General features: G+C 39.1%; 1 protein-coding gene across 3 annotated transcripts; it reads right to left on the bottom strand.

Moving 5' to 3' along the window:
- Window positions 1-7,420: 7,420 nt before the first annotated feature.
- Window positions 7,421-13,611, bottom strand: LOC135477996 (growth hormone-inducible transmembrane protein-like). Of its 3 annotated transcripts, none has more exons than XM_064758245.1 (8): window positions 13,550-13,611; window positions 12,920-13,157; window positions 12,335-12,446; window positions 11,851-11,992; window positions 9,620-9,818; window positions 9,307-9,405; window positions 8,817-8,988; window positions 7,421-8,359 (listed from the first exon to the last, which is right to left on the bottom strand). In XM_064758245.1, the coding sequence occupies exons 2-8, from the start codon at window positions 13,116-13,118 to the stop codon at window positions 8,275-8,277; spliced, it is 1,008 nt and encodes a 335-aa protein (XP_064614315.1). In that variant the 5' UTR covers window positions 13,119-13,157; window positions 13,550-13,611; the 3' UTR covers window positions 7,421-8,274. The 3 variants fall into 3 exon arrangements, with proteins under 3 accessions (XP_064614315.1, XP_064614325.1, XP_064614331.1); XM_064758255.1 differs by having other exon boundaries at window positions 13,477-13,603; XM_064758261.1 differs by having other exon boundaries at window positions 13,428-13,563.
- Between the last annotated feature and the right edge of the window lie 114 nt (window positions 13,612-13,725).

Here is a 13,725-nt window from a genome sequence, read left to right as displayed (position 1 = left end):
GAATTGTCGCTTATACATCTTCTACTTTAGCTCCTTGTTTACAGGATACATCAAAAGATACTATAAGTCCAAGAATATGTTTTTTTAAGAAAATGAAGAAAGGTATACCAACAAAATTAGAAAACAAATTTCTTGAGGTATATGTTGTATTAATATAATGGTCAGAAATGACGTCATCCATGAACATACTGGGAACGCAGGACCAGCCTAGCGCCCCTCAATTCGGAAATGACGTCATCCATGAACATACTGGGAACGCAGGACCAGCCTAGCGCCCCCCAATTCGGGTCCCCCCCCCACCCCCACCCACCACCAAGCAAACTTCTTCTGACAATTATAACCACAACAGGCTACCGTACTTAATTTCCGGAGTGACCGCTACATGAAGCCATAAGAAAAATGTAGTTCACAGCCATTTTTAAGCCTTAAGAATGTTATATTAAGAAATAAAAACCAAGCGTTTCGCGTATCCTTTAACGCAACCAAGAATCAAGAATTTTTAACTTATACGATGGCGGTCAATTTTGTGACAGGAGAAGGACATCACCGGAGTGCCGTTAAACCATCTACCGAGGGACTTCCCCAAGTGTAACGACTATATAAACTCCACGACATACAGGTCGGAGGCATGAACAATGGGAGCTCGGGAAGCTGGTCAGTCCAAATGTGATCTATGATATTATGTATTGCTTACCAGAGACTATGTGCACACTGTGGCCGACCGTGGCATTCGCGGTGCTGTTGCTGGCGCTGACTGTGGTGAGCAGATAACACTCTGTGCCGTTTGGGGACAAGTTTATTCCAGTGCAGTTTTCTGACGACATACACAGGAGAGCGCACTCCTCTATCGTTGTTACATAAAGTGGCAAAGAACTGGTCACAACATCATCTAAGTCACCGTCGGTAAAAGTTGACAAGGTTTCATTTTCTGCAAAGTTTATATTTAATTTAGTCATTCATTAATTCATTATATATGCAATCAAACGTGAATCAAATGGAAACACACCGGTATGCCAATTGGCGTGTATCACTTTCTATACTATATATTGACGAATGTTTCTGCTTCTTTACGGTATTGAACAAGCCTAACTCTGGGCTGTCTATCTAGGTTTACATCAAATATTTGTGCCATACATCATTACTTGGCCTTGAAATTGTCAGTGGATTTCCTGGTATTCTGGAGACAACTAAGGTTAATCAAAGCTTTTCTGTCTCCTGGTATCCTGAAGACAACTAAGATTATTCAAAGCTTTTTTGTTACACTGGCCAATGATCACGCCAGAGTCGGCACTAGTTCCTGCATAGTTGTAGGTTGTGGCATCGTGATACGCGACTGTCTGAACCTTAGCACAACGATTAAGACGGGGGCGTGGGCGTGGGGGGGGGGGGGGGGGGGTACTACCTGGAATAGTTTCACAAATGTAACGCAGAGGTTCCAGACAGTCGATATTGTAGAACTCGATTCTGATTCCGACCACAGCCATGGCCACGCAGTCGTCCGGACCAGTCTCATTCATGTTATGCTTCCATTGTAATCTCCCGCCAGACTGAGAGGCGAATTCCGACGGGCCATTCCAGGACACCGATTCTCCGTCTGAGAGGATGACCGGTGACCAGAAATACAGCTCTGAAACAAAGATATACATGAGAACACACACTTAACAGTTACAGTCTCACAGTCACAACAACGTCATTCGACATAAAACGCATCGAAACCAAAAGGCAGTCATGCTTATCTGCTCTTTTACAATGGAATATTCAACTTCCGGCACAACACTCATGCAACGGAACAAACATTCAGTTATGTTAATCTGCTCTTGTACAACGGACTTTCCGACTTGCGACACAAAACCCAAGGAACAAACATGCGGCTGTGTTAATCAGCTCTTGTACAACGGATTTTTCGACTTCGTCTATACGCTGGCAGTATCGCTCAGTCACCAAGGCGGACGAAGCTATATGTTATATAACCAATAAAGAGGGTCTTCATGATAATCAAATGTTCCCTCTGAAATTCATCCTCACTCGTCTGTCTCAATGACCCATGTTTATTACAATGACTAGTTCAGTACAGCGGTATATTCTACAGAAAATGTGCGCTATATATGTAAATCATCATATTACAATATGTGATCATATTTCACTAGATTGCTAATAACCGCCAGAACACCTAATTACCATTACCATCTGTATCCCATGTTTTTCTTCTCTCTGGATATACAAATATGTGTATCAAACGTTGAAAAACTCACCACCGACGACAAATTGCGTTGTAGTGTGTCATATAGAAATTAGAAAATTTTTGTTGGCAAATTTTCTCATCCCAATGAATAATAGCTGTAAGATGTGATGAATTACACAATCAGTTGTTGGGCAACTATAGATAACTCACCCATGCCTGATACATGTGTGAAGAGGTGTATGGCAGTGCGTCGGTCCGGGGTTGTGGACAGAGCCAGGAATCCTCCCAGGTCAGAACACTCCTCCACGGCAGTCTGCCAGTCCACCTGTTCCTTAGACGCCAGGTAACATCGGCCATTGATTGAAGTGAAATTGTGAGGGCACGTGGCTGATGGAAAGCAAATGGGAGAGAAGTACATGATGTCAGGGAGACTGAATCTATAAGCCGAGAACCGCCAAGAAAATGGGCACGCAGAAATATAGTAGCAATTGCACAGACGTATAATCTCATAGACAATAACATATGTGAGCAAATGTCACCTTCTTGGATTCTTTGAATACTGGTGTAAGCTATTTCAGGCCAGAATTTATAAATCTAGGCTTCTTAACTGAATAAACCTTTACCAATCGTCAGTAATGGGCATTCCAGGTCAATATTCACAAGAACAACGTCCAAGAAAGTGTTCAACATAAACCACCAAAAAACTAAGAAAGCATACATTAAGTATATAAAAAATATAAAATAAGGGCGAAATAATGTATAGCAAAGCTGTCCGAAGTTTTCAATAATTCCCGAAAGGCACACGGAATATTCCAGGGAAAAAAACTTAATAGATATCCAAATTGTGTACCATGCTAGTCCATAAGTTGTGATTAATCAAAAATATGTACTTCACGTGCGCTTTGCTTGCAACTGTTCATGTATCCACAGTAGCCAATTCATTTTACACCATACCGGCACAAATAGTTTTTCCAGCGGGTTAAGCGGGAAATAAAATAGCCGCACTAGTGCAGTGAAGAACACTGATGTCAAAAATTAGCTCAGCTGAGGAAAACGACTATTTGCTTTGGACAGGCCTTATGTTCAAGGATACAGGTAAATTTGAAAAAAAAAACCATAGGCATATATTGAGTTCATGTGAAAGTGAATTTAGAAAGGTTTTCATTATATTCATAAAATTTATACGAAAATATACTAGGAAGGCACGCATTTAAATTTATTATCCAGTCAGTTGAAACAGACTGGATAATTACATATGCGATTGCACTAAATATGCAACATAAACGAATATACTTGAAAAGCATCCATTTTTTGTGCAACAAATGTATCTTTTGGACATTTGAAGCCGTTCCCTAAAAATATGTCTGACCCCTTGATACTACATTTCTTACCTTGAGAAACATGAACAAAGTAAGCAGCCACAAGAAGTAAGATCATTTTACTTCTTCTCCCGTTGTTGGTCGGATGACGTATGGTGTGTAAGAGAGAATGTTATCCCGGTTATGGAACTACGCTGGCCGTGTACATGGCCTGATAGATGTACACGTCTGACTTACACAATCACAAGGAGTCGGATCTCGTGCGTTAATTAAGAATCGGACTGAGCTTTGTCCAACTCACGCCCATCAACCCTAACTGGTCGAAGTCAACTTTGCGCCAAGTTTCTTCGGGTAGATTCTTAACAATGTTCTTTGCTTGTATTAAATCAGCTATACGTATGAGATTGGTAAGTACCATAATGATCGATTAAGTTCTGCCTGACTTCATGTGTGATCACGAAAACTCCATTGTTCCTCAAACATTTGGTTTTTCTGCAATGGAAACAACTTCCTTTACAATTTGTACTCAGTTCTCGGACCCAATTATAGGTCTCACACCTGAACCCAGCCGAGTGCTGTTTGTCACGCTATACAATAGCTATACATTTCACCAAGACGTGTTCAGGTTTGTAATCAGACATGTTCACAATCACGCCGGCTCGCTTTGGCAATAACCCTGATATCAACTCTCAAGGTGAAATTGGGACAATCCAAAAGCTTGAAGCAAACATCAAGTTTCAAAGTTTCTGATTTTAAATCTTCAAAAACATGTAGATGTCAAATTTACGGATCGGTTTTAGCTGCTTACCAACGGTGTCTTTGGGTCGGATGTTGTTTAATGTATTCATTGATTAGGCATTGTCAGTTTAAGGATATAGGGTTTGGTTGAGTGAAGAATTGTACCCTATTTTTGTCTGTTTTTGTTTGTGTCATTTTGATGATATTGTCATTTTGATGATATCTACATTTTTCTTAATTTCATTTCTTAATAAAAATCCAGCTGTGTCAGTAATGTGCCTCATACAAATCTCTTGCTGGAGACGTCCCAGACTCACAGTCTTAAACATGTTATCATTATATTATATCACCGGAAGTAAATAGACTTCTGTCAATAACCAGATTTATATCCATTTTTTTTTTATTTCCATTTTTTTTCGTTCAGTTTCTTTTATTCACTATTCATAGCAATATTAATATATAAAACAATTATTCTCAAGTGTGCGGGAATAAAACCAAAGTGCAGAGAGTTCCTCGTATCCCATAATTGTTTGCGATAAATTCTTACAAAATTCAAAATTTCAGTTATAAATTACGTACAGTGTATGGTGATGAAATTATTATGTGCATATGTAGATGTACACCCTTGTTATTAAAATAAAACACTAGAGAAATACACGAGTTCTATCAACGGCAACCATAATCGTCCAAATCAATACTTTAAAAAGTTATATCTCCTTTAACTGAGACAACTGAATGGTACACTAGATTAACGAGCCAGTTATGACTGCATACGTTTTGACGGGAGAATATTTACCCCATAGAAGCCTTTATGAACTATATGTAATTCCAGTTACTTGAATGGATCGCTAGAGAAAATTTATAGTTTACATGTGATAATACAAATGTTTTTCTGCTTACGACATGCATAAATTATAGCCCGGTTGAGTTACCGTTGAAGGTGAAGAAAACACCAACGTTTACTACAGATGGAAGTCAACTAAATGCTGTCCTGAAATATAGTTGGATTTTTCTTGTCAAACTTGTGAAATGTATTTTAAAACTTTGGATTTTACGGTGCCATTTTCTTATCATATTGGGACCAGTGACGTCACATCAGTTTTTTTACAACTTACATGCATATACATAAAAGTCTATAAATGTATTCGCCTGCTGAACCCTAAAACGAACTATTTCACCCCAAAATACGGATGTGATGTCATTGAAACCCTAGAGTTTTAATACCTAAAAATTTTTTATACCGCTTATTTATTTTGATTGATGTCTAATTAGTTCTAGGTATAATGATGAAGAAAGGAACTCGGACAAAGAAAAGATGACCTAATCTAAAGCACGAGCAAACGAGCAGTAAAAATTTGAAATGAAGATGTCAAAGGTTACCAGATAACTCAAAGACGGGTTTCTCACAGAAAACAGCCTCTGAGCCCCCCTCTTCACGCGATGCTTTAATAAGCATGAAAAAGGCAAAGGATTATCCACAGACTACGCCAAGTAGGCTCGTGGGGTATGCGTGTTCAGTTTGAATCTCCAAGGAGCATCTGATTGAACCAAGTACCGCCACAATCACCTTATTATGGGTTTTCGATATCGATAAACACTAATATGCCAAACTAATCACCAGTACTGTAAGAACCAGACGTCAGCTGTGGCATGTAAAAAGGTTGGCTTTGATATACACACGGCTTTGCACTGAAAACTGTGGTCAGCCAACTAGTCTATCAAAGAGCCCATGTTTTATTATACATTGTTGTAGAATGTACCTACATACGCGCACGCCACACTGTAATTCTTCTAAATAACTGCATCAGAAAGCACTTCGACTTACGTTTCCACTCGGAGCATGGCAATTGCACGACGTCAAAGACATTGTAGATTTCGTAGGCACCAATGTATGTCACTGACATTATTACTGCTCATTAAGCAACTAAGCTCAGGTGATGATAGTAAACGCAAAAAACCCTTTTTTTATTTGCTGTTACTTGATAGGACAGAGTCCTAATTTATCTATGATTAACAAATTTTGGCATCCATTAAGTTTGAAAAGGGTTAGGTATCATTCATAAATTAGAATCAAAAAGCAATAGGTATATTCAAAATGGATGATTGTAGGTCACTTTTTACAAGAGTTCTTAGGCACATGCAGAAACATGCGTTTTATTGAAGGATGGGGAACTTAGTTGTCTATTAGAGAAGGCTGATGGTCATTAGAGTTTGATGGTCATTGTCTGCCGGAGAATATTAACCTGACAAAAATTTACCAAATGATCGACATCTCATAACAAAAAACGTAGATTGAGACAATCAGAGATTGAAACCCTGGCGTACAATGTGTGCTGGAGAAGCAGAACCTAGCAGACATTGTCTGTCAGAGACGATCCTGGCGACATATCTACTGGATACGGACAATCAGGCGGACATTGTCTGCCAGAGATGGAGACCCTGGAGTACAATGTGCGCCGGAGAACCAGAACCTGGCAGAAATTGTCTGTGGGAGATGGATAAGTTACCGTACATTATCTGCCAGAGATAGAGCATCTGGCAGTCTGTCGAAGATGATTCTGGCGGACATGTCTACTGGATACGGGCGATCAGGTGGACATTGTCTGCCAGAGACGGAGGCCCTGGAAGACATTGTCTGTCGTAGATGGAGACCCTGGAAAACATTGTCTGCCGGAGATGGAGACCCTGGAAAACATTGTCTGCCGGAGATGGAGACCCTAGCGGACATTGTCTGTTTGGGGTGGAGATCCGAGAGGACATTGTTTGCCGGAGATGGAGAACCCGGAAGGCATTTCCTCCTGGTGATGAAGAGCCAGACGTACGTTGTCTGTCGGAGATGGATAACCTAGCCGATGTTTTCTGTCGGAGATGAAGAGCTTGGCTTCAGGAGGTGCTGCGTGCCTTATCGCCCAAATGTCACAATTTGTGGAACGCCTCAGAAAAAATAAATAAACACTTCCTCTGTGCGAATCCGAATAGATTCTTTTAGACAAGCATGGCACGAGTCCTTGCGCGAATCGCTTCCCAGATTTGCGTCGAATACTTACACCTAGCCAAGCAGTCAATTTGTTTGACTGTAGAACACCCAAAGCTACCTTCGGTCCATCAGAACATCGTAAGATATCAGATCTTACTAAGCAACAAAACATGAAGTACAACAAGCAAACGACAATCTTGTTGCTAAGGGTTTCTCTCCAATATTTTTTATTAAATAGGACCAAACATTTTTGCAACTGTTGTGGACTTTCATACCTAGACTATCTATGACCAAACAAAAGGATACAAATTTGTCAAGTGATGTTTTAATATTCCGTGATATATACACAGATCTCTGAAGATCTCTTCTGGGCAGCTTATTTAAAATAACCTGTCAGTTAGTTAGGAACAAGAATGCAGAAACATGGTCGATGGAAACAATTCACATGTATAAAGCTAAGCATGCTATTTAACTGTCGTACACCCAAAACTAGACCTCTAAGAATTGTTTTTTTTTTATTTTACTGTTTTCTTCTCATGTTTGGCAAATGATGTTACAAGCAGGTGTATGATTGAATTGTAGATCATAAAAATGTTCCCTGTTGTTCTTGGGCCAAAAAAATTCACTTACACAAAAATGAATCAATGAAAGTGTTGACTTACTGAAAATACTAATAAGAGAATCCATCTTTAGCTGCTTATTATTCGAATGTGTACAGGTATAAGAAACAAAACACTCATGAGAGCACTGGGAGCTAGAAAGAGACATGATATTCTCACAACTCTAATCATTGTATTACAAACTCACTATACACTTCAAAATCTTTTATACAATTATTTCAACACAGCACTGATGCAATGATGAACAGATGTTTTGAGCACAATGCTACAACATCAGAGTTCATTTGTTTTCTTTTCCTTCTTTGAAAAATGAATTTCATCTTTTGAGTTAAAAGGGGGTGACTTTGTGATACTGTACAGTTTCATGTACTGAGTTATAGCTCCTCACAGAGTCTCAATAGGATCACAGGAAGATACATGTATGTACACTTGTCATGATTACTTCTTCCGACCTCCCCCACCAGCAAGGATTGTCGCAATACGAACAAAGATGTTCAACGTGTCTAAATAAATTCCAAGGCACCTAAAACAAAAATCAAAGAAATATTACATAAAACATGTTTGTCACTTCAACTGTAAAATAAATCCCCCCCAACCGTCAGTCTTCTTCCACAATGTAGAGTAAAACATATGCCTAATCAAAACTATGGTAATTTTACGGTAAGATCCTATAAAGGCTACAATGTCCACAATTGCTACATTGTCCATAAATGCCACAAAGTCCATAAATGATACAATGTCCATAAATGCCACAACATCCATAAATGCTACAATGTGCATAAATGCTACACCCTCCATGAATGTTGCACAGACAAGTCCATGAATGCTACAATGTTCATAAATGCAGGTAAATACAGGTAAGTTTGCAAACAGCTAACGTACTGAATTTAAACTGAAGAGCTGCATATCTCTCAATCACTTTTCTTATATGAACAAGCTGAAAGGTCTTCTCTGACAATGACACAGTGAAAAAGTCTTACCCATTGATAGGGTCATAGGGCTGTGCGGTGTAGGTAGGATAGGTCTCTGCTCTCTTGATGACTTTCTGTGTGTCATACAGTAAGAGAAGTCCAAAAAGAACTAGACCTCCATAGATACTGACTGAGTAGAGGCCAGCACCTAATGCTGTTGTGGGCGGCAAGAACATCCCACCTGGAACATCAAAGCAAGTTTTCACTGAATGGAAGAGATTTATATGTTTTTTTTTTTTTCAATATATTGTTATCCATTGAAATACCATTCATAACATGTGGTGAAAGTTACAGATGGTAGTAACCATATGTACACATATATACTAATAGCATATGCTTAGTACAGGACAAAAATTCTGTCTTGTGATTCTTGAAAAGCATAAACTCTTATGCCCTTTGAAAAAAAAAAGGACAGTCTTCACCTAGCTAACCAAATGAAATTTTATGCCTTCAGAAATGTCAAATTACTCATATATTTTCTGGCCTATGATCCACTCACCAACAGAAGAGGCAAATACCAGCCCCAATCCTATTGCTAGCGGTCCTCCCATGTTCAAAAACTTCTCACTCGGAGCGCACATTGCTACTGTTGACAGCCCTGTAAACCCACAAATACTGACAATAGAGGAGAATGTATATGCTCTTAACGCAATCAAAACGTGATCAAAATGCACATTTGTCAGTTACTAAAGTATAAATATCTAAATGACACTTGTCCATGTAGGTCATGCAAATGTCCTATCCTTCATCTCTGTCAATTAGCACTTTACCAATATATCAAGTCAACGTAGAATATAATACAGGACCCATACCTCCCACAACTCCTGCTGTGTACCAGGCTGCCCTCACCAACAGGGGGCCACCCAACATGCAGAGAGGAGCAACGATTGCACCCATAATACTGGAATACCCCACCCAGGCTAACTGCTTGGCTCCAAACCCTTCCTTGTAGGGGAGAGACCGCACTACTATGCCAGCTCCAATCATAGCCACAAATGATGCTCCAATGGCCTGAAAGAAATACAGCATATTTATATACTGACATCACACGTACACTGTACATCTAGGAGAAGTGTTTCATGCATTTAGCATGCATACCGTGCAGCTGTGATTTGCACAGTCAGATCTGAGAAAACAGGGCTAAATATTTCATGCACGGCTCAGCAGTTCCTGCTACAAGTTGTGCATCTTTTACTTCAATGTGCTGGCTAATAGAGAGTTTAATTTAGAGTAAGTAGCTGAGGATAAAATTCACCAAAGACCAACTTCAGTGTTATCAACAACAACCATGGTGCAAGGAGCGAGCTTCGCGAGGGACTTGGCTGATCCCATAATACAGTCTTTGATTGGTTGGAATTTAACCTGTGCGCTAGTAAAACAGCCGATATTTCAGTAAAACTTTGCTGGGGTTCCAAGAGTTGAACAAGAAAGTCCAGCAGGTCAGCTAAATTTTAACAGCAGTGACGAAAAACTAGGCGTTAAACATATCTACAACTCTTGTGAGTTAGGGCGTGATGGAAAGAGAAGTAGATACCAACACACACTGGCTTCCAGAGAATGTTGCTATAATACATGCCATCCCATTGGCTGTGTGCCTTCTATGGACCAATGAGTGAGCTTCTAACAAATTGTTGGAAATGTCACCTGTGTTCAACAATGCAATGGTCGTCTGACATCTACAGCAGTGGTAGGGGTTCTGACCAGCTACAGAGGACGATTAAAACCGAAACATATCCAAAACTAATGGGAAGATTGCAACTGAGAGTATGTAAAGGGGTGCGTAAAGACATGTTTGTAACAATATTTTGGTGGTTACTAATATTAAATAGCGATGAAACACTGGAAACAGCGGGAATCATGACGACTTTAAAATAAAAGTTTACTTGCAAATTTGATCGCATCTGTGAAACTAAAGGGACGATTTTATCGTGACATGATACCACATGTAAGGTTAAATGTCGCAGCGATGTAGCAAATTCTTTCTGTAGCATCTTTATCAGCTAGAGCGGTCTTCAGTCTTCTGTACCTGAAAGCTTTGGTCTAAGGATGGCTTATACATAACTTACTACCAGTATTTATAGATAGGGTCTATGCATGGATTGTCGGTCCCCCAAACATCTAACCCAATATTAAAAGTTCACAGCTGATTTCATGGCTACTATCCTCTAGTACCTGAACTTCTTAATGCCTTTTTTCATGTCATTTATAGTAACCTGTCACATGTACAAGTAATTCTTTGAAAATAGACAACAATACACTATAATGGGCCTATCAGAAAAACCTACAACGTTATATCTTGTTCACGTGGTACTTTTTTTCTATTTCAAAGAAGGGCCTGTTTGTTTTCATGGCAAGTGGCCCTGCTGGCCTCTTGATTTTCAGGGCTTTCGGAGCCCACTTAAACTTTGGGTCTGGCTTACTGGATTAATTTTCTCTGAATACTATCAGTGTTTTTGTAATTTAAATTCATATGTACATGTATCAAATGTTCATATAAATGTGTAAATATGTCAAGGGTGATAGACTAGATTTGCACGAGACCATGAAATGAAAGAAAATATCACTTTCCATCAAATTTTCATCCTTAACTCTTGATTCTTTCCTCAAAAAAGTTAAAACTGCCATCTTCCACATCTTCAACATAATTCCATATGACTAAAATTTCTACACATTTCTTTTGATCCATAACTAGGGAGATAACCACCTTGACCTTTCGAACTATCCATGTTTTTTGCAGGCTCATGTACTTACCGGTACTTTACTCAAGACTTTGGTGGTCCAAAAAATGCAGAAAAAACTCGATTTATTTAATAAAAACTCAATGCAATATTTGTTGAAAAAAATTGTAAATGGAAAAGTGGCAAGAAAACTCCTTGAAAGCAACTAGGAGCATATAAAATGGCAAAAGCCTAGATATCCATGACCTTTAATATATAAAATAAGAATTGGGATGGTTGAGTTGAAATCCTTACAGGCCTATATGCTGAAAATAATCTAAACTAAGATGGTGAATCACATTACATGAAGTCAGAATGAGCCTTACCAGCCAAGAACCTCTCATCATGAGGTTCATCAAAGCAGGAGTTCTGCTGACAGCCACAGCAGAGGCTGCCGTCAAACCAATGGTGCCACCAAAATACATGTATGTGTCACGGATACGCTTCTTAACTTCATCTGGCCATAACCTGAAACACGCAACAGACCATTTAACATACATTTATTATTTTGTTGGTTGAATAAATCTGAAAAATAAGGCCAATGAAACTTGATTCCTCATTTCCTGTCCCAATATCTAGGGCTGGAAACATTGAAGGAACCAAGTTTCATTCAAATAGTATAACTGCAAGTAATTTTATTTTGCTGTTTAATAAAAGTGTGAATTTGAATATAGAAACTAAAGGGGCATGTTTCAACCGATAAAATGAAGTGCTGAGAAACATTGAACTTTAAATTTTGTCACTTCCCAAATTCTGGCGACATTCAAGTTAATCACAGCTGAAAACCTACAATAGTAAGTGTAAACATACACAGATCTGTCAACTGCTCCAACTTCACTGGACATTCCAAGGCCATAAAAGCATAGGGCTCCAACTCCCACTAAGGATGCTCCAGCAACAACACCTCTACCCAAATTGAAAGCTGAAATACATAGATAATGGGCTTGGTTTAAAAGGTCACAAATGAAATTTCTGAATGAAATGCTGAAATACATGAATGAAATGAAAACATAATATAGACAACTGATGTGCATAAAATATTTTGATTGAGGTAATGAGGAATAACTCTGTGGATGAATGAGATGCAGGTAATAAACAAGACACACCTAGGTTGGATAATTATTGTAATAATTAAGTCCTGAAGTATGGATGACCATATGTCTGAGCTTGACAGCTTGCTCTTTAAGATTCAGTTGGTATGAGGCATGTCATATTTACAATGAAATGTCTAGAGTTTAAAAGTTTTTGGCCTGCTTCAACCTCTCAACCTAATGGGAAAAAAATCATATGTTGACGTCTAAAAATGCCAACAAAATGGCCATAATGTCTAATTTGTTCTGCTAACAAGTAGCACAGTACTGTCTGATATTATATCATACAGAAAAACCATTTTACCTGAGGAGCCAGCTGGAGCCATAGCTATTTCTTTTAAACTCCTTGCTCTTGTTCGCCGAGCTGCTCTTGTTTCTGAAGCATAGTTTCTTAGCTGTGAATAGACACATCTCTGTCCCGGTCGAAGATTTGAAAAAGACTGTTTGGACACACCACTTACGAAAGCTGTGATCGGAATTCTGGCAAAACGAGCTGCAATCATCGTGACAGTCTGTTGTCTTTATCGAAGACAGCAATCAACCTGACAGACAGAAGAATAACCAGGTGTTATTAACTGATGACAATGGCTTGTCCAACCAAATGTTTGATAATAAGTTATTTTGTTACAGGTCCGTGCTCTAAAGGAGACGGATCGTGGAAGTTCCCCTTAAATACCAAAAGCCTAGCGTGTTAAACCACTGTCGACGTTTCGAGAATGCATACCTACACGTGTTATCGTATATAACTACAACAACTACAACACACGTTATTTCGGTTAAGGCGCAGAAGCCCTTTCGGGTGAAACACTGACGTTTAAGTTCAACAGTGCTGCAAATCTGCAAAACTAAACATGTGAGAACCTTCAAGGAACAGCCCCGAGAATGTTCATTCCTAAACTGACAAACCACTTTTCATAAATTCTGCCACACATACGTAATACTTATTTCGTAAGTTCTCGATCACCGAAACGCAAATGTCACACTCGTACGTTGACTTCGCGCGAAATGTACGAGACTAGCATAAACACAAAAGTTGCATAAGGCTTGGATATGCTTAGTAGGCCTATATGCCCGCATAAGACCATGTTCGTAAGGGATATAAAGGACCAA

The sequence above is a fragment of the Liolophura sinensis genome, chromosome 1, assembly GCF_032854445.1.
Source record: "Liolophura sinensis isolate JHLJ2023 chromosome 1, CUHK_Ljap_v2, whole genome shotgun sequence".
Lineage (NCBI taxonomy): Eukaryota > Metazoa > Mollusca > Polyplacophora > Chitonida > Chitonidae > Liolophura > Liolophura sinensis.
This window is presented reverse-complemented; position numbering and strand designations above follow the sequence as displayed.

What these genes read in the sequence shown, in the direction of transcription:
- LOC135477996 (XM_064758245.1), bottom strand. Translation starts at nt 13,118, where the DNA reads ATGATTGCAGCTCGTTTTGCCAGAATTCCGATCACAGCTTTCGTAAGT. An exon ending in GGCTCCAGCTGGCTCCTCAG is followed by an intron (nt 12,447 to 12,919) that starts GTAAAATGGTTT and finishes TATGTATTTCAG; the next exon opens with CTTTCAATTTGGGTAGAGGT. An exon ending in GGAGCAGTTGACAGATCTGT is followed by an intron (nt 11,993 to 12,334) that starts GTATGTTTACAC and finishes TGCGTGTTTCAG; the next exon opens with GTTATGGCCAGATGAAGTTA.